This window comes from Euprymna scolopes, chromosome 8 (genome assembly GCF_053919585.1).
Source record: "Euprymna scolopes isolate OS-2025 chromosome 8, ASM5391958v1, whole genome shotgun sequence".
Lineage (NCBI taxonomy): Eukaryota > Metazoa > Mollusca > Cephalopoda > Sepiida > Sepiolidae > Euprymna > Euprymna scolopes.
In genome coordinates this window covers 124234793-124255689 of record NC_136489.1, presented here as the reverse complement: position 1 = coordinate 124255689, position 20897 = coordinate 124234793, and the positions used below count along the sequence as shown (strand labels likewise).

Here is a 20897-nt window from a genome sequence, read left to right as displayed (position 1 = left end):
ACTCCCTCTAGTCACATTTTTGTCAGTCTATGAGGATTATATAATTGTGGAAGACCTATATACAATATGTAGTTAAAACAAAAATTGTTACATATTTTTTAATTTCCAACGCTATTGACATTTACAGGTTTTTTTTTTATTACAACCTGTTTGAATTCATGATTTTGAACATGATGTAGATCATAAATCTACGATGCCACAACAAAGCTATTATTACGGCGATATAGTTATTATTACATCTATAATTAAGGTAATGTTTTATGAGGAAACCTAAATAGGTTGGTAGAACTTCAGACTCAAGATTTCTGCTTCCAATCAGGACATTAGTTTTATTTGTGGTGAATTTATTATTTACTATTAATGGAATATTCTCCATTTCTAAAAGTAATTAATATATGATATTTCGGAAGGAGACAAATTCCTCAATATATTTATTACATTTTTTTTTAAATTGTAACCGAGGGAAAACATCTATTTAGAAAAGATGAAGAAACACAAAATTGTTTTAACAGAGAAAAATCTTTTAATATTATTTAATTAAGAAAATAGTCATTCTACATTATTTCATGTATAAAAATGCTTCTATTTTCCAAGTTGTTTGAGCAAAAGTACATTTTTGAATAAATTGTAGTAACGTATACAATAATATTGGAACAATGATAGAATGAACAGGGGGAAAAAATGAACAGGGCAAAAAAGAAAAATGAATGAACAGAAAAAAAAAGAATGAACAGAAAAAAAAAAGAATGAACAGAAAAAAAAAGAATGAACAGAAAAAAAAAGAATGAACAGAAAAAAAAGGAATGAACAGAAAAAAAAGGAATGAACGGAAAAAAAAGAATGAACGAAAAAAAAGAAGAATGAACAGAAAAAAAAAAGAATGAACAGAAAAAAAGAATGAAAAACTGAAAAATGAAAAAATAAATGAAGAGGAAAAAAAATTGCTAGTCTGAATAAGAATTACATCTATCAGCTTAAATGCTATTTAAGTCAAATTTTTAAAATCTCAAAAGAATTTTATATGTTAAGAGAAAGAACAGATAGAAATGCAATTTCAACTAAAATTAGTGTAAATAGTTTAATGGTTCAAAACTTTCAAAATTGTAAATTGTAAAGGAATAATTTAAACATTAAAAACTAACAAAGTCAATTAATAAAGAAAATGACTGACATTTAATTATCTCAATATGGTGGTAGCTGGGTTATTTTAATATTGATTATTTGTTAATAACAATATTCACAATTCTAAAGTAGGATAGCCATGATATTAAATGCTTGATTGTTAGATTTTGAACAGCTTGCATGTAGTCGTAGGAGAGTGCAGCTGTTCAACTGACGCCTGGACAAATGTCAGACCCAGTAATTGGATCTAAGTGAAGATAAGAATTTACAGAGAAGCAGTAATAAGCTGAAAGTAGGGAAAAATAAAACGCATTGAGATACATATCAGTTGTGGATGCACATGTGAAACTCAATTTAAGATTCAAAAATCTCTTTCAGAATGAAAATTTCTTAAAAAAAAAAAAAATTAAAAAAAAATATACTTCTCATGAGGATTTCTAGAATTGATTTGATTGTTTTATCATCTTTGAATATAATGAGATGAGGTAGAGCAAAGACGTTGATAGTTACACAAACTGCGTCAGAGATATAGAAAAATCTAAAAGGACACAGAAAAATCTTATTCATGCACCCCTAAGATGAAAGTCAATTTTTGGTACTTGGGGAAAAATAAGGACCGTGCTATCGTTGGAATTTTCACAAAGTTTACATGAAACATCAGATGGTAGTTTTTTTTTCTCGCACAAATGGTGGCCATTTTGTTTTGTTAATGAAAAATATATTTCAATTATTACAAAGATAATTTCAATGAAAAATTAAAATATTCTTTTTGTTGTTGCAAAGGAAATATAATGAACAAGCATTTCAAACTAACTATAAAGATAGTCAACTCAACCTATTTGTAAATGAATAATTTAATTTTGTGACAAGGATCAGCAGTGAAATACATAAACACCTGTGAAAAAACATTCTCAGCTCAGAACCTCATTCACGGCCTTCACCGGAATAGGCTATCATCTGAACATAATATCTTCTGAGGGTCAATCATTCTTTGAATGATGCATTTTTGGATTCCAGTCACGCAATCTCTTTCACTAATTTACATTCATACTGTTAGCTACAAGAAAACAAGAAATACAAGGACTAGTTTCTCATTTTATTCTGGAAGGAGAGAAAAAGCAGAGTTAAGATAAATTTGTGTTTCCTAAGATGCACTAAACTAATATGCTATCAAATTTAGTGATTTCTTTTAACAGCCAGATGGATTTTAAAGTTGATGGTATATGGTGTCATGCCTTTTAAAAAGATGCTTCTCAATAAAAAAGTTTTTTGCTTTTCCTTCATTAGTCACACCTGTATTACCCTGAAAACTTATTGCTATTTAAATAAATAATACAACACTTTTATTGTGCTATTTATCTCTCTCTCACACACACACACACACACACACACACACACACACACACTAGTTTTGTCAATATTAACAGTAATTAAAGTGATTCAATAAATAAAAAGGATAAATTACCAAAAACTTAAATAAAAACTGTTTCTAAAATTGCAATAGATTAAAAGGTAATGTTAGATATTTAGAAAGAATAAGAACTATATTAATAGCTGCCAGATAGTGTGTATTTTTTTTTTTTTTTTTTTTTGTTACACGTAAAACATTAATCCATTCACACTTGGAACTACTTCAATCTATCAAAAGTCTATCATTATTGCTTTATTAATTAATTTTTTTTTTTTTTTTTTAATTTGGAGAGGCTATGAAGATAAATACTAATAATAGCTGCACTCATTGGAATATTTCTTAGTCTAACAACCTGGTATGCATAAAAAAAAAAAATTAGATCTCAGCTCAAAATACACATGTCTAAATCATACAAACATGAAATGATTATTGAGGGAGAGGAGATTTGATTATAGATTCAATTTCAGATGGAACAACATTTATCTTTACAGACCAAATGGAAATGTCGAAAAGCAGCAGCGGCAGCAAATGTTTTGAAAGCTTTTATTTTAAGCAAGAACAAAAGAAATCACTAAATTGAATGGAAAACAAGAATCATGTTAAAACTCATTATGGTAGACTTTCAATATCTATTTTTAAAAATTATAATTAAAATGATATGTCTTTTTTGCAAATATTTTGTGTATTTTACAAATTTTAGAACAAATCTCAATCATATATATATATATATATATATATATATATTGGAATTCTTGGAGATGGGTAATTTATGTATTTATTTGCAGACTATTCTTCTCATCTTCAGGTGAGCATTGTCTTAAGATAGAGATTTCAATCCTATCTAAAGCAGGCCAGAGGTTTAATTGGCCAAAATGTGGTGAGACAACAACTATGGAAGGTTAGGTTTTACGGCATATCAACCTTTTTTTTTTTTTTTTTTTTTTTTTTTAAATGCAGAGGTCCGTCATTTTTTAAAATTTTATTGTTGTTAGAGATTTTAACTTATTCAGTCAGCCTTTTTGGGTCATTAGGTGGTGTTTTTTTTTTTGGTGGGGGTGAAGTTGGATCGGGTAAAATGATATTCTTTTGTATAAATTGGCTTTTTTTAGGAATGTTAGTATTTTGTTAGGATTGATTTTTTTTAAATAGTTCTTACAAATTGTTAACGTTGTAATAGTTCTGCCACATATGCTCGAGGTCGCCACAATCCAAAAGAAAGTGTTTTACAGTAAAGGGTTCTTGGCATGCCACACATTCTGGAGGGTCTTCTTTTTTTAGCAGAAAGGAGTGGGTTATGTGTGCATGTCCTATGCAAATGCGGGACAAAACTACTTCCTCTCTATGCGATTTTCTGAAAGTTGGTAAACATTTCTCTATTGTGGGTTTGATTTTGAAAAGTTTGTTGTTTTGACAATTATTCCATTTTTCTTGCCATTTCTTCATAATGAATCTATGTATTAGTTGTTTGTAGTCCGAGTGTGGAATTTTTAAATCGCTTACTTCAAGATTTAGTGCATTTTTTGCAGCTCTGTCGGCTTTTTCATTGCCTTGGATTCCAAAATGACTGGGTATCCAGCAGAATTTGATATTTTTATTTTGTGAAAGAGTGTGTATTTTTTGTAATAGATTAATGAGTAGCGGGTTATTTAAATTTTGGTTCTTTAGAGATTCAAGTACTGATAGGAAGTCTGAAAAAAATTATAAATTTGTTGTAGGTCAGTAACGAGGTCTAGTGCACTAAAAATTGAAGCATAGTCTGGTAGTTGCTTCTGCAAGGTAGCGCTATTGGATATTATGCCGCATTTAGTTTTGTTACCGTCCTTAGAACCATCTGTATAGATATCCTGATGATTTGGGTATTTTTCCTGAATGTTAAATAGTTTTTCTTGATAGTTCAGTGGATTAATTTGATTTTTTGGGAGCTTGTTTAGTTCAAAGATAATTTCAGGTTGTTTTAGTAGCCAGGGTGGGAGGTTTAGTTGGTTGACAACTATGGAAGGCAGTAATTACTGGGGATACAGTTATGAAACTCAACATTCCTATCCTGTCACGGTTAATCACCTGAAAAAGGTCAGAGGAATAGTTGGCCGAAACGTGATGAAACAACAACTATGAAAATGAGGATAACAGTCCGCAAATAAATCCCAATCAAACAAAATTCATGTCTTAATGAAAAAGTGAGCCAAATTTAAATGCATCTCATTTGGCTATACAATATATTTAAGGCAGAAATTCTGCAACTATAATTCTAATCTTTTTCAGAGGTCATGAACCCTCAAGAGAAATCCCATTGAAAAATAGTTTCATTGCTTTACTATAATGGAGATTGTGTTGAGATTTAAACTGCTAGTATTTTTATTAAAAAAAAACAAAAAAACAGTTAAACATAGTATTTACAATTATGAGTTTAGTTCTAATCCAGCAACTAAAATTGATAGATTCTTTTGAAGAGTGAACGGTTGGAACTTTCCAACACGCACAAAAAACTGTACAATTGATGGAGCATGTAGAAATAGTTTGTAACAATGTTTAACTGTCAAGATGGCCGAGACAAACAGGAAAAACATTGAAAAAAACAATTATTCAAAAGAGCAATTTACCTACTTGTGACTTTTTTTATTGCTAATATTTTCTGAGAATAAATGTATTTTTACACAGCAGATGTCAAGTTTAAAATATTGTACAATCAACATTAAATCATGCAGTTATGAAAGTATCTGTATTATGTAAAGCAATTAGAGAGGAATGACAAGAAAGAAATAAGACCAGAAAAAAGGAAAACAAGGAAACAAAAACACAAAAAGGAAAAAAAAACACAAAAAGGAGAAAAAAACACAAAAAGGAGAAAAAAACACAAAAAGAAAAAAAAACACAAAAAGAAAAAAAAAACACAAAAAGAAAAAAAAAACACAAAAAGAAGAAAAAAAAACACAAAAAGAAGAAAAAAAAACACAAAAAGAAGAAAAACACAGGAAAAAGGAAAGGAAAACAAAAAGGGGGAAACCAAGAAAAAAAAAGGAAACTGGTGAAAAGGACAAGAAAAAAAAAAAGACGACAGAGGAAAAAAAGGAAAGAAAAAAATAAAAGAAAAAAGAAAAATAGAATTTAAAAAAAAATCTACTTGTAAAGAGTATTTTAGTTTTGATATTGAATTTGATGCCTTCACGTTCATACAGAACTAAAGAAAAACCAATAAAATCATAAAACTGAAAATGTTATTTTTAATTTATCAGAAACCCAAAACTCAAAGAAAACCAAATTGGCAGAGATCGACAACAAGAACATTTTATAAAAGCTACACTAATTATTACAACTAAATGAAAACCGACTAAGTTGAATGAACCGCAGGATTAGATTTTTTTTTAAACACTAAAATCTATGCATCATATACAAGTAAAAAAAAGAAATATGTCAGGAAAACAATTTCAAAATTCTCATAATATTTGGCAACCTTTAAGAGATGCGTACATGTCAATTAACAAAAAGAAAAACGAAAAATTCTTACTATGCTAAACATACTGATATTATAGGTAAGAATAAATAAACACCATTGTGAGTTGCCATGGGCAAGAGTGGGGAAACATGCGTCATAGCAATTTTAAATATAGATTTTGTATCTCTTTATAATTTTACAAAATAATAATATAGGTGGTGGTATGTGGGGGGGGGGGGAGCAAGCAGCTTAGAGAAAGCCTTTAGAAAAAAAAAAAAAAAAAAAAGGGAAATATCCAACTGAAATTGAAGTATGAAAAGAGAAAAAAAAAAGTTAGGTTAAAGCAAAAAAAAAAAAAAAAAAAAAGTAAATAACTTGCAAAACACAGGCAAACAAGATAATATAAGAGATTCTATTAACCTAAAGAATGCCATAATGTCTACATTAAAATGCATTTGTATTATTTCAAGGATTCAAACTACTACTATTATCTTGAATGTTTATTCTCACAACATTTAGCACAATGTAAAATATCTTCTTAAGACACATCTTGTTAAACACAGGAATCTATACAGAATTTCAGACTGAACCATTTATTTAATGCATGGGGAAGGGGAAATAAGGTTAGGAATTGACATACCCTGGTACTGTAGCAACACCACCCAAAGAGCATGCATAAACTACTATGCTTTATTTTGTAACCAATACAAAAAAAAAAAAAATTAAAAAAAAAAAAAATACATATGCAAATAAATTTTGAAATTACATGTAGATAAACTTCAAAAATCAAATATAGTTTATTTACATTTATTTATTTTATGTACAGTTTGAATTATTTTGACTATCATTTTAATGAGGTTTTGCCTGATATAACCTCAGACCTTTTTCAGTTGCATCTTTTCAATCTCAAGAATGTTTATTTAAACTTCGGAATCAATGCATGATTTTGAACTGAACCCTTTATTTAATCCATGGGGAGAAGATATTGTTCTTGTTCTGTCACTCATGACTGGATATAAGTATTTTTTTAAATCCTAAGTTAGTTAATTAAAAATTAACTAGTCATGAAAGGTGCTGATTAGCAATTCTAAATTCTTTTTAGATCTTAAAGGTTCCATCCTTACTACAAGTAATAAATGTTAACATAAGAATTAACACTCCTATTTGGTTATGGCTGACGGAGTGAGAATAATCTTCTGCTGTAGATTAAATGAAGGGTTCAGTTTGAAATTCCATAGAGATTGGAAAGTTCAACGAGATACAGATGAAGGTCGAAAGTTTGTGAAAATACCATCCAAGATGAGAACAATAGTTTAAATACAAACCATCAATCCTAATTAAAGAATTTTAAAAAAAATCTAATGATATATATTTTTTACATCGGAATAAGTTATTTGTAAACTTCTTGCTCGTTCATCATGTGATGAAGAAGCCACTGTAGGATGCACATTTCAGTGCAATTGATGTTATTCTTATGGCTTTGGTTTTACAAATATTACAGATGAATTCATGCAAGGAAAGAAGTCAATCAGCCTCGTAACAACAAGTAAATCATTATCGTCACATTCTACATCTAATCCAAAAACTCTCACCCATTCTTTTTCAATGTGACTATATCAACAAAGTTTCCAGTTCTGCATACATCTATCACATTAAACATCCATTGTATCATTCTTCTATCATTTCTTTCCATGCAACGCATGTCCTCAACCCTCACTGACCAGGTTTCACTTCCATACATCATGCTTTGTACACAGGCGTGACAAACTCTTCCTTTGGTAATGTTCTGCTGGTTAGTAATGGGTTTTGAAACAACCAATTATGTTTGTTAGTTTAGTTTTGCTATAAATTTAGAGTTTTGTAAAATTCAAAGGAATGGGGATACATAAGCGGGCACATATGTTGTGTATAAACGCACATATGTTCACGAAAAGCACATTGAATGCTAAAGTGTAATCTGGGAGAAAACAAGATATATACTCTGGAAATTTAACACCATGTTCAAGGACAATTGTTGATTTTTAAGATCTATTTGTTGTAGAAAAAAAAAAAAAAATTACTAAATCAATCTTAACTTGACACATTTTTATCTTTCATTTTGCATTAGAGTGAAAAATTCTTGAAATAACTGAACAAAGATTTTAAATAAACCAATTACAGATAAGCAAAGTAATGTTATATTCACATTAAATGGACTTTTTTTTTTTTTTTTTTTTTTAGTAAAGAATCCCCAAAAAGTCTCTGATAAATAAAAATTAAGAAAAGTATTGTTTGTTGAAAACGTTATTTTATGAATGCCCAGAATAATATATTAAGAGTTTAAAAGATATGGTGAATGACTAATACAAATGCAATCATATTTTATTAATTTTATCCAGCCAATTAAGATCAGTGATCAAAATATGGATTGTATTTCTGCAGACGTTTAACATTTTCTCATCCAGCAAAGAGTTACAAAAGAATGTTAGATCACTTTAACACCAACTGAAAAACAAGTACACTTGGCATCTTTAGCATTGCAGGCTGAGTTTTCAACGGAAGATATTGATAAACAATCAAACTAATGTATAGCATTAGTTTTTAAATAATATATATATATATATATATATATATATATGATGAAAATAATGGAAATAGTATTCCAACAAAATAGAGAAATAAAATAATACGGTTTGTTCCTTTTTATTTCTCTCTCTCTCTCTCTATATATATATATATATGTGTTCTTACATTAAGTAATTGAGTACTCTGGTCTTTTCTCCTATACTATATGACTACATGCATAACAAAAAATAAAAAGTTGTGTATTTTTGGAAAGTTTACAGTTTTAAAAAATTTAAATATTTAGAAAGTAAGTCTTATGTCAATCATAGATATAATTTTAATACATTATTTTCATATTAACAATTTTTTTTATAAACAGTCAAACTTTACAAAAATCTAATATGCAGAGTAAACATGTACTATATAAGTACATAAAAAAATAAAGTGTAGGCGCTATTTTTTTTTTTTTTTTTACTTTTCTATAAATACTAGATAGATAGAATTAGAACATACTTGTATTTGTTTTTAGAGCAACAAAATAAAATATCTTTTATTTATATTTGAACCAATCCTACAACGAACAGAATAGATGGTCTTGTATTACAAATATGGCTGGCATCCAATTTTAGAAATTGTTTAAAAAACAAAACAAAATAAAACAAAAACAAAGTGTTTTTGATACAGACAACACAACAAATCAGCTTTTATTTGCCTTCACATGCAGAAAAATAGCTTCATTTCAAAATTTTAACATAAAAACAAAAATATTTTGGGTTTCTTAAGCATATTTGAATTTTGGTTTACTAATTATAAAGTTAAAAATACAAATTATAATCTTGTGTGAATGGTTGTTTTACGACATATCAACCCTTTTCAGATTATTTAATGCTGAATCCACTCATTTTGCTAAAAGTTTTTATGCTTCAAGTGTTTTTTCTTTTAAAATCTTCATGGAGTTTGGTTGTTTTGTAGAGGAAAATTGTTTTTATTTTTGGCTTTGCAGAACATGCTTGAGTTTTGGAAAGAAAAAGGAGAAAAACAATAATGGTGAATTTTAAGTTAGAAAGTCAGTATGTTCAGATAGCCTGATCTGTTAGCACACGACTCGTGTGAGAATGGATGAACAAACCTAATCGAAATAACCAACCAGAAACAAAACCTGTTTAAGCTCAAATAACAAGCACTTATAACATACATGACTGAGGTTTGATAAAGCAAATCATTAAAACGTAATATTCAAACCAACAAGAACAATTATCATTAAACACCAATATTTCATTTTGTTGCAAATTTAATAACGTTCTTAACTGACTTTTATAAAATTGTACAAACAAATATTTTTCATGATAAACATCTTATATATATAAAAAAAGAAAAAATTTTAATACTTTTTTTGCCGTAACACTAACATCAAGAAGTGTGTTTACGAACATGATCTGGGTATTACTATCGCCAGCAATTGCATCGGACACAGCACATCATTAAAATTGTCAAGAAGGCCGAAGATGTCTTGGCATCACTCAGCAAACCCTTTGTTAGCTGCTCTTCGGACATCTATTTAAAAGCTTACACAGCTATGTTGAGACAACGCTTAATATTTGCCTCATCAGTTTGAAACTCCTATTTTGTTTGGAAAATTGACTGCCTGGAAATGCTTCAAAGATGTGCAAACAAGCAAACACCTTCCCTCATACACCTGCCATACTCTGCATGCCTTATTTCCCTGGGCTGAGATTCATTGAATCTTCAATGTCTAACAACTAACTTGGTAAACACCTACTAAATTATTAACCGTTTTGTCAACAACTCTGAGCACTTCTTTGATCTCCATTTGTCTAGCACATATGGACATGCTGACAGTGTCAGAAAACAAATCACTTGTTGGCTACTGAGACATTGCACTTTTTAACTAATCATGTTCTACCAAAACTACACATGAAGTCCAGTTAGGCCAGAAGCAAAGTGTAGTATCTGTTCTACTACTACTACGATTGTATAGTATCCCATGTACTAAACACTTTGAGGAATTGTAGAGCACCTGTACACAATTATTTTATAATTATTATTATTTTTTAATTGCATTTTCACCCCAAACAAGGCACAGTGCCACTTTGATGTAGGGGCTACTATCTGAGACATAATTTGCAGGGGTACTATGTAGGGAGTTGAGCAGCAAGATGTCTGTTTACATGACACTTAAACTTCTGCATGTCAGTACAGTCAGGGAAGCAGGAACCCGGAAGGGAATTCCAAAGTCTAGCATTCCCAGGTAAGAAACTATTAAACTTACATCTGGGGTTTCTACTGTATAAGGGTGGGATTTTGCTGCTAGTTAGGTTTGTTGGGGGCATTTACGTTGAAGCAATACAAGGGCTTGTAGTTTGAATTTAATTTATATTCAAAATACTTGTAAAATAGGTAGAGAGATGCAACATTTTTGTCAATGGGACAGCAGTTGAAACCTAGCTGACAGTGTGGGACCTATTAGGTTGTCAACTTATGATTACAAACATTATCGTCTTAGTCATAAGTAAACATTTTATTTCTTACAGAGTTTAATGTACGAGAGTTATAAACAAAAAATAAATTCTTCATATCTGTACTCTACTATTTAAAAAAAAAAAGAAAAGGGGTGGGGGTGAAATATTAAAAAATAATTTGAAAATCAAACCAAAACCACACAGCATATATAATAAGTGCTGCAAAAATTCCCAAATCACAAATCTCCATATTTTAGTTTTAAGCATCATTTGCCTTGTGTGTATGCATGTATGATAGCTATAACAATGGAACTGGATCAGAAGTGTACATAACCTCCTATTCTTACATGTCACTAAAAGCAGAAAGCAATTCAAGATGATGTAAGAGTTCTTTCAATGTTAAAAATTCATCAACACCAAGAAAAATCTTTCAGAAATATTAAACGTTCAGTTTACAACCCCAACATTCCCTCCTTCTCTCCAAGACTTTGGGTTTAACAAATTTTGTCAAATGCATTAGTCATGGAGAATTAAAAAAAAAAATAAAAAAAAAAATCACCTCATTTGTGTTTTAATAAAAATTATTTGAATACTTTTACTTGTCAGACATGTTTGACATCTATGTTAATTACACTAATAAAAAAAAAAAAAGATATTAATTTTCTTTTTAATGTAAAACATTTTTGTGAGATTTAAAGGACTTTCCAGATTAACTTAATCTCCCTTTATCCATTAGTCAATTAAATTGAAAGTTTCCTGCCTGGATTATCACTATTTCATCATCTAATAGATTTTCAGTTAGATTTTATATCATGCACACAAGATTTTTGGAAAGAGTTAAAAATAATAAACAAATCCTAATACTTACCCGTTCATATCCACCCAATTTATTTGCATTTTTGTAAAAGGAAAACAGGTCAACTGGAAAAAAAAAATACATACTTTAAACACTTAAGTTCAGTGACTTAAAAAAAACAAAAAAAAAACAATTCTATCATTAATATAAATAATCATGTTCTTTTAGTAAATTAGATAAAAGCCAAAATACCTATATATTAGTTTTCAGACTTAATAATATTTAAATCTACAAGTAGCTTCCTGGTTTTTAATTCATCATTAAGTCAATATTCTCTTTGTTTAATTCTCAAATTTTTACTGAATCTCACAAACATATGAAAAGAATTGTATATTTATTGAACAAAATCTCCCTGGGATGGACATGTGGTTCATATAGACTGCTTATAAATGCAATATCTCTAAAAACTTCTTCCTTATATTTACATCATCTCACACAAATTGAATACTGCATCCAGAGCATCTGTTTCTAACACTGAGGGTAAGTATGACAGGAGACTGGTTTTTATATGCATCTCTCTGCATGAATACTGCGGAAATTGTCTGCTATAAACAAACTTTTTATGATTGTAATGATTTTTCTCTTTAACGATGCGGAGGATATATGTACTAGACTCAGAATTGGAATTTTTTTAGGTTAAGAACATTTAAAAGTATTTTACAAATAGAATTAAAGAGATCGGATTTTTAAAAATCTTTTTGAGACAAGATCAGTCAGGCCAACTTTTTCCAACAAGTTCACCCTGTCTCGAGTACCGGCTTAATAGACACGGCAATTCAATGCTGCTTCCATTATGAGTGCAAGTCACTCACAATTCTAGTGATAGACTCCATAAAAGTGGGAGCCCAGAATCAGTTCAGAATCCTGTTTCACTGTCCTGAGTCAGGGTTTAAGTTGACCACTGCGACGTTTCTTCCAGTCTAATGGTGGAGCTAGATTGAGAACTTTATAAACAAAGTCACCTAGGTGTCATCAAAGAACATGGCCAAACCAACGAAGGCATCTGGTAAGGAGAGATTTTTGGAGGGAATGCACCCGGCAGCAAGTGCTAATTGTACAGCTGGAAGTGGATAACAGCATTGATTGATGACCTAGGTGATTCCACAATGATGATACAATGTTCAGCGAGCAAGATCGGAGATGTGCTGTGGTACAACTCATGCTCTCTACCAATCCAAATTTCAACAGGACCTTTGTCAGCACCCTCAAAATGCAAATCTGGACAGTTTAATGCTTGAGAGCACAGCTCAACGCATTGGACGATCCATGGTTATAGTCTTTGGTGTTGTTTCAAGTGAGCGCTATATCATGCCATCTCACATCTTCGAAGTTGGTTTGAAAGTCAACACCAAAGTGTACCTGGATGTTCTGAAGAGTGTGGTGATCCCCTGGTGCAATCAGGTAGCCACTGGCAGATCCTGGGTGTGCCAGCAGAACTCGGCATCAACCCACAAGTTTAAAGAAACCCAGGCTCACTGACCCTCCTCTTCTCCTAACCTGAACCCGCTGGACTACTTTGGTCATACGTTGAGAATACCACCAACAAAACCTCCCACGACACCAAAGCCAGTCTGATTGCTGCCATCTGCAGAATATTCACCGTGCTCTTGCCGGCGCTTGTGGAAAAGGCATGCTCCCAGTTCCGGACACATATTGAGGTGGTGATTGAGGCTGAAGGCAGCTACATTGAATAGATGCCAGTTCTACTACATAATGAAGTTACTTGAATTGATTTTTTTTCAATAAATATTTTAAAATAAGCTGTAGTGTTGTTTTCTTTAGGGCGACAATTTTATTATTCTACTCTGTAAATAGGAACAATGGTAACTTCTTGACCTTTTGGCTACAAAGAAAGTGTAGTATCTGTTCTGTCCTCAGTCATTTAAGAAGACTTTCTAGACTGAGGCAATTTTTAAATTTGTTTCCCCATTCAGAGTTCCTCTTTATGATGCGCTGGATTTTCGTCACGTAAAATTGAACTTTGTATTTTTGTCCTCATGGGGAGGCAAGTAAATAGGAGAAATGGTGACTGAATTAAGGTTAACTTACTTGTTTTAAATCCAAGAGACGGAATTCTTTCAATTGGTGTTGTTCGTTTCTTCATGAAATTATACAGTGTAGAAAGGAATTCCTGCTCATCCCGAAGAATGGATTCATTAGTGTAGCCATTAACCATGTCATCTTTATAATCCTGCAGACAAAAATAAATGTTACTATTTTCAAATCTGGATTTTCATATAATTTTTTTCTTTTATCCAATATTTTTTGTAAATTATAGCTTTCAATTAGAAAAACATTTTTCAATATATATATATATATATATATATATACATACATACATACATATATATATATATATATATATATATACATACATATATATACATATACATACATATACATATACATACATATACATATACATACATACACATACATATACATACATATATATATATATATGAGAAGTAGGTAGATAAAAGAAAATTGGTTATAGAAATCAAAAGGTTAAGATTCAAATTAGTTTTAATAAAAATTTAAATTTCCTTACAATTTCACCCAAACTTACTTGTGTTCAATCATAGATTCCTTTTATCAATTACCAGGGATGCAATTAAAAATAAAGACTCATGCCAAGATCAAACAACTTTTTTGAGTAACATTTTACAAATACAATGGTGGTAATAATTTTGTATTAGGGTTTTTAAGATATTGTGTGGTCAGCATTCTGTTGAATATCCATAAACAGCTAAGATGCCTTATTTTTTTATGGGTTTAAGGTTGAGAGCAAAAGCACACAAGATTCCATTACTTGCCAGGCTATGACAGACTGTAAGTTAGTAAATACATAAGATAAAAGATACCGATTTCACATTTCAAGAAGTTTAATAATATTATTACTATTGATAGATTAGTGCTTATTTAGAATTATATTTAATAAAAAAAAATAAAAAATCTTTATGCACATATCCACCATCAAATGAAGATGTTATATTCCAAAATCAAATTGATCAAGTAGTTTTATTTTTATAATTATAAAGAAAAACATTTATGATTCGTTAGCAATTAGTAATTTTGTAATTATTTTGAATACAAGCAAAATCTTGACAGTCAAATTGAGTTATCCCCCTTGAAATTCTAACACAAGGTAGTTCTCTGCTCTGGTCTCACTATCTCATAAAATTTGATTTGCGTGGTAAAAAACTTCTTGATCAATTTACATAACTTTTGGAATATGACATTTTTGTTCCATGAGTATGTACATCATAAAGATTTCTATGTATTCCCTGTATTTTTTTTTTTTTTTATTAAGTCAAATTCTAAAGAAGAAGCGATAAATTACTAATCAGACGACTGAAAACAACATTTCAAAAAGTCTAATATAAATTTAACAAAAGTATTTTCCATCATGCAGTGGATTTATGTTAGTGTAAAGAATAGGCAGTTATGTTGCCGACTTGAATTAGGATAGGGTTTTATAATCAATTTAGGACAACAATGATACATTAGTTTTTGGATAAAATTGCTAAATGCAGTGCAGAATACCATCAAATTACTAAACATTTTATTTCTAAACTTTTGTAATAATTTGTATTATTCAGACTAATGTTCTCATCTTCAGTTTTATTTGCACAACGTTTCGGCTGATGTAATCTCTGAACTTGTTTTAGATATATCTTGTTGAACTCAGATTTGACAAAGATTCCAAAGTTTGACAATATACACCTAAAGAAGGTCGGAAATTACATTTTCCAAAACATTGTGGAAATAACACTCAAGATGAGAATAGTATTCAGAATAATACAAATCAAATAAATTTTTTTTTTAATTTACCTTCAGTTATCAATTAAAATTTTAATTTTTTTAAGTGTTTACATTATTTTGCAACCAAGTTCAATTTCATTAAAAAAAAAAAACAAAAAAAAAACAAATGAACCATTTTAATGAAATCATAAAAAATTGTATCATTTGGATTATTGTTCTCATCTTGGAGGTGTTAATCACGTTGTTTCAGGCTATGTAACCTCTGACCTTTTTCAAGCGTCTTAAAATTCTGGAAACTGTATGGAATTTCACACTGAACATTTTATAGATTCTTCTCGTTTTTATTAGCCATGTCCAGGTGGAAGCTTAAAGTAATTTTTTTTTACATCTATTTTTAGTAGTATGGCCGATACTGAGGATTGAACCATCAACCTCCAAAAGATACTCAGAACTGATTACTTTATCAATTGTGCAACAATAGATTCCCAAGTTTGACAAAGATTCAAGAATTCAATAAGATGCATTCAAAGATTATAGGCGTTGAAAAAGGAGAATCATATTTAAGATGAGAACAGTAGTCTAAACAATCTAAATACAAATTATCAATTCTCATCTGCTGAAAATGTAAAATTGTATTCACAAGTTGATTAAAATTTAAGCATATGGAAACATTTCAAATATTGTCATCGACTAAAGACAATGGACTATAAAATGGCAGTTTATAAATGTTAAAACAGCTAGAGAATTTCCTTAAAATACATTTAAAAAAATATTAAGAAACTGTTACTTATGACTAGGGATGTGACAACAGCATATTCTTTTGTTTTTACTCTTATGTATTAATCTGTTAATATCTTATGTTTTTATATAGACGGATGTGGTTCTCGGGTGATTAAGTGTATCTGTGTCGGATACAATCCCGAGAATGAAAAGAATATTCTATTGTCACAGCCCTACTTATGACACAGAAAAGCATAATGTAAAAAATAAATAACGTAATTTTTGTGTTACCTTGATTTTGTTATTCGACTTATATTGTTTAGAAGGCTGACTCTCGCCTGGAGAATCCTCGTTACTATCAGATGAAAGAGATGCACCTTTCTTTAATTTTTGTTTCTTTTTTCTGGGCCTTCCTTTCAAGTTTGGAGCTGAAATCAAAGAAACAAAAAATTAAATATCAATAATTAAAGTAGGTATTTTTATACTTCTAGAAATTATTCAACAACATTGTAATAATTATATTTCAAAGAATGAGAATTACAAAAAAAAAAAAAAAAAAAAAAAAGTAGCTACAAAAATATTGGCAATATCTTATTGCAGACTAGATTTATTTCCAAGTCTAACTAATTTTAAACTAACTGAAAACTAATTTTGTAGCAGCTAATCAGACAAGTAAATAGACGCCCCCCCCTCCTACAAAAAATAATTCAAACAGTTAAAGTTTCTGTTTTCTTTGCCGACGGCCAACAGTCTGAGATGTACAAAGAATTAGTAAAAGTTTGAAACTTTAATATTTTATACTAACAGACATTTTTTGATACATTTTTTTTTTTTTTGGAGATATCACAGGTTGAAATTAAAGGAAATAACACTATATTTATCCATTTCAGGGTTCGTGATCCAAATTCCTCTATATTTAAAAAAAAAAATCTGTATGATGTACATACCAGTGATGAAACAAAATCATATTCCAAAAATTACGTAAATTGATTATTTTATTTTTAAATAAAATCAAATTTTATGAGTAACTGAGAAGCGACCATCTCGTGTCGCCATTTTGAAAAGAAATAGAGGGTGATAACTCAAGAATTCAAACTTGATTTTTGTTGTAATGCCTATTAATCCCATTAATGTTTTAAAAGTGATTTCCAGGGTTTGTACAAATTTTCTATGTCCATTTTTGAGGACTTTTCAAGGCCTTCTCTAGATAGAATTCAAGTTTTCAAAATAAAACTTGGGGTTTGTTTTACAATCCACAGCGATTCAAAAAAGTGGTAAAAAAAAAATCAAATATACAACAAATAAATGTTACCATAGCCAATAAAAAAGTTACTTTGCAATCGACCTGCATCATTCTCGTGTGTGTGTGTGTGTGTGTGTGTGTGTGTGTGTGTGTGTGTGTGTGTGTGTGTGTGTGTGTGTGTGTGTGTGTGTGTGTATAAGTAGTTTTAAATGCTTTTTATTTCATCCCAAATATTAACTCTTTACAGCTTTGAATTTTCAACCAAGATGGCGGCCATCTTGTCCATATTTTATTTTTTTATTTATTTTTTTTTTTGTTGGCCCGGCCGGCATAAATTTAAATTATCACTTTTTTTTTTTTTTAGAGGGGAGGGGGTAAAATTCACTAGTGGAGAGTCCAGTCTGTGCAAGGAAAGTATTTTCTTAGTAAGCGGGGGGGGGGGGGGGGGATATTTTATTTATGGTTGCTGCTACTACTCCTCCCTCCTTGTAGCCCCCTCCCAATTAAAATTATATTATAAATAACAAAAATAGACGGAGATTTGAATCTTTATCACAAAACTACCTGGGATAGTTTTGTGATAAGTGGACATAACTCTTGCATCCACAATACTATGCGATTTTATTTTCAATGTATTTCTATTTTATTTTCAGTATTTAAAAAATATCTTAATTAACACTTAAAAATAATTTAATAGTATTGATTTCAATTTTATTTTTTAAATAACAGGGCGCCCAGCATTGCCCAGTCGTAAAATACGCTTAAATATATTTTGATTAATGAAGCTTTCGTATTTATTATTATATTATATTGGATCCAATATATAGCAATGATTATAAAAAAAAAAATTAAAAATGTCTTGTGTGTAACTCCCTAGAATCAAAACCAAAATGTTTAGCTTGCAATTTATTTTTCCTCTGCCGTTAATCACTGGGCTATGAAGACATGTTTGCTGGATTGGTTGGTTGTTTTTGTTTTACGGCATATCAACCCTTTTCGGGTTATTTAATGACGAATCCAAAGATTTTGAAGAAAAATTTTTTAATAGAATATATTTGTTGTTTTCAAGTCGGCTTCTATTTTAACCCATAGTTGGAACCCTAACAGGTACTACTACTCCGGGTCAGAGTGGACCTGGGAGCAATGGTAATTAAAGAGTGGCTCCACACTCCCCAAAACCCACAAGCTGGAGCCTCACCACTGGATATAGTTTAAGGTTATATCCAGGACTGCTGGAAGGCTAAAAATTAAAACATGAATCAATAGCTACTACGTTATGTATGCATATTCGTAATGCCATTGTTCGACCTTCATCTAGCAATTGTTTTTTTTTGTTTGTTTTTTTAGCCACTTTTGTACTGATTTTCCTGGGCTGAAAACCAAATATAAAGTTTCATATTGGTTCAAAGACCTTATATATGAAATTTCATGTCTGCAGATCAAAAACTGTAGGAGTTTGGTAGGCAAAATTTTTTAAACAAAAATATATACATATACATAAATATATATGGAAAGAGTTTTGTGTTCACCATAAACTTGTTATGCAAATATTATGCAAGTATAAATCATGTAGAATATCTGCATGAATATAATTACATGTAATAGTTAACTAAAGATTATCATCCCATAAGAAAACCGAAAAATTAATAGGGAATTAGCTAGATCTTTTGCTAGTGAATGCAATTCCACGACCCATATATAAGAACGTTGTATTTTCTTTTTAAATGAATAGAAAAAGGGTTCTTAATATGAATTTCAATACACAAAAAAAAAAACCACACACACACACACAGATTTATAGGAGTATAGATATTTTGACAAGTTTTTACTGGACAAAAAGCATACAATTTTCAAGGCCTTTTTAAGAAATTTTCCATATTTTCAAGGTAATAATAGAAATAAGGCCTTTTCAGGGCAAACATAAAAATTCAAGGATTTTTCAAGTTTGAATGAACCTTGTTAACAAGCCAAGCATGTGGAGTCCTCTCTACGAGTGAAAAATTTACTTTCACCATGACTAATTTTTGTGCAAAATTAAAAAAAAAAAACCAAGGCGTAGTTCTTGAGAAAAGTGTGAACAAACGAACAGGAGTGAATTACCAGTCCTTCCTTTGTCGAGTGTGGGGGACCAAAAAAAAAAAAAAAAAAAAAAATTATGCTGTAGATTAAAAGATTAACAAACTTAATGGAACAGAATTATTTAGACAATATTCATAAATATCAAAATAAAATAATCACATATATATTAAGTAGATGTACCAAAACTATGGCCTGATTAATTGATATGATTTTTGGAATATGACATTTTCGTTTCATTACGGGTATGAACATCATGCAAATTTGTCTTCATTTTTGTCTTTTTAATATAAGGAAATTCTAAACAAGAACTCCATTTTTGCATTGTAAACTAAGCTGGGTTATGATACTCCATAAAATCATTCTTAGTTTAAGCTAAGCTATTTGGTGTTTATTTTGTATACACATTATTGAACGATGAATTAATTATATCTCCTTAATCCACTAGAGAAAAAGACGGTTGTCTGAAAATCAGAATTAGGAAACAAAAAGCATACTTACCCAAATAGTCACAGCAGATGTCCAGATTGGCCAAATCTGGATCGTTGAAAGTGTCCCGGCAGAACATGATCCGCCCATGACGAGTTTTCATCATGATGCCACCACAGGCCGCCACAAAGACATTCTTGAAAAATTTTTCTTTGACATTCTCGCATCTTTTCGAGATGGCCCGATAACGGCAATAAATTGAATAACTCACAATCTTTACCTCTGTATTAACTGGCTCAGTTTCTGAAAGAACAAAGTTGGAAAAAATATCGAATGAAACCTTTATATCAAAATGCTCCTCTGCAGCGTAAAGCTTAAAAATTATGTATGCAATTTAAAAGGAAGAAAGTCTCTTCTTTTTATGATGAAATAGAAGATTACCAGCACAGGTAAAATTCATTTCACAAACAAAACTTATGCACCACTTTTATGTACTTTTATATAGATTAAAATTAAGACATAATTATATTAAACTTTATATTTAATTTGAAATATTTGCATTTTCAAATGGGATATTATATTATACAATCTGAAAAACACATTTAAAATCTGCTAATAAACTGAAATTTGGGGAATATTTATTAAGGTGTAATACCTATTGTTAAATTTTAAAAATCGGAGGTATCTGAATTTTCAGAAAATGCTTCCCATGCACAAAAGTAAATTAAACATCTCCCAGCACATTTAAAGATTCTCAAACCGCCATCTTAGATCTAACCAGCAGAACCAAGACCACCAATTATCAATTCCAAGCTCAA

At 30.1% G+C, this 20897-nt stretch overlaps 1 protein-coding gene across 1 annotated transcript in view; it reads right to left on the bottom strand.

Moving 5' to 3' along the window:
- LOC145283749 (uncharacterized) overlaps positions 1–20897 on the bottom strand; it is a 181417-nt gene that overhangs the window by 36853 nt on the left and 123667 nt on the right. The window contains exons 4-7 of the mRNA XM_080132812.1: positions 20152–20382; positions 16623–16759; positions 13896–14037; positions 11859–11911 (exon numbers count right to left, since the gene is read on the bottom strand). Coding sequence (XP_079988938.1) covers positions 11859–11911; positions 13896–14037; positions 16623–16759; positions 20152–20382 — 563 coding nt within the window. The remainder of the gene's footprint in view (positions 1–11858; positions 11912–13895; positions 14038–16622; positions 16760–20151; positions 20383–20897) is intronic.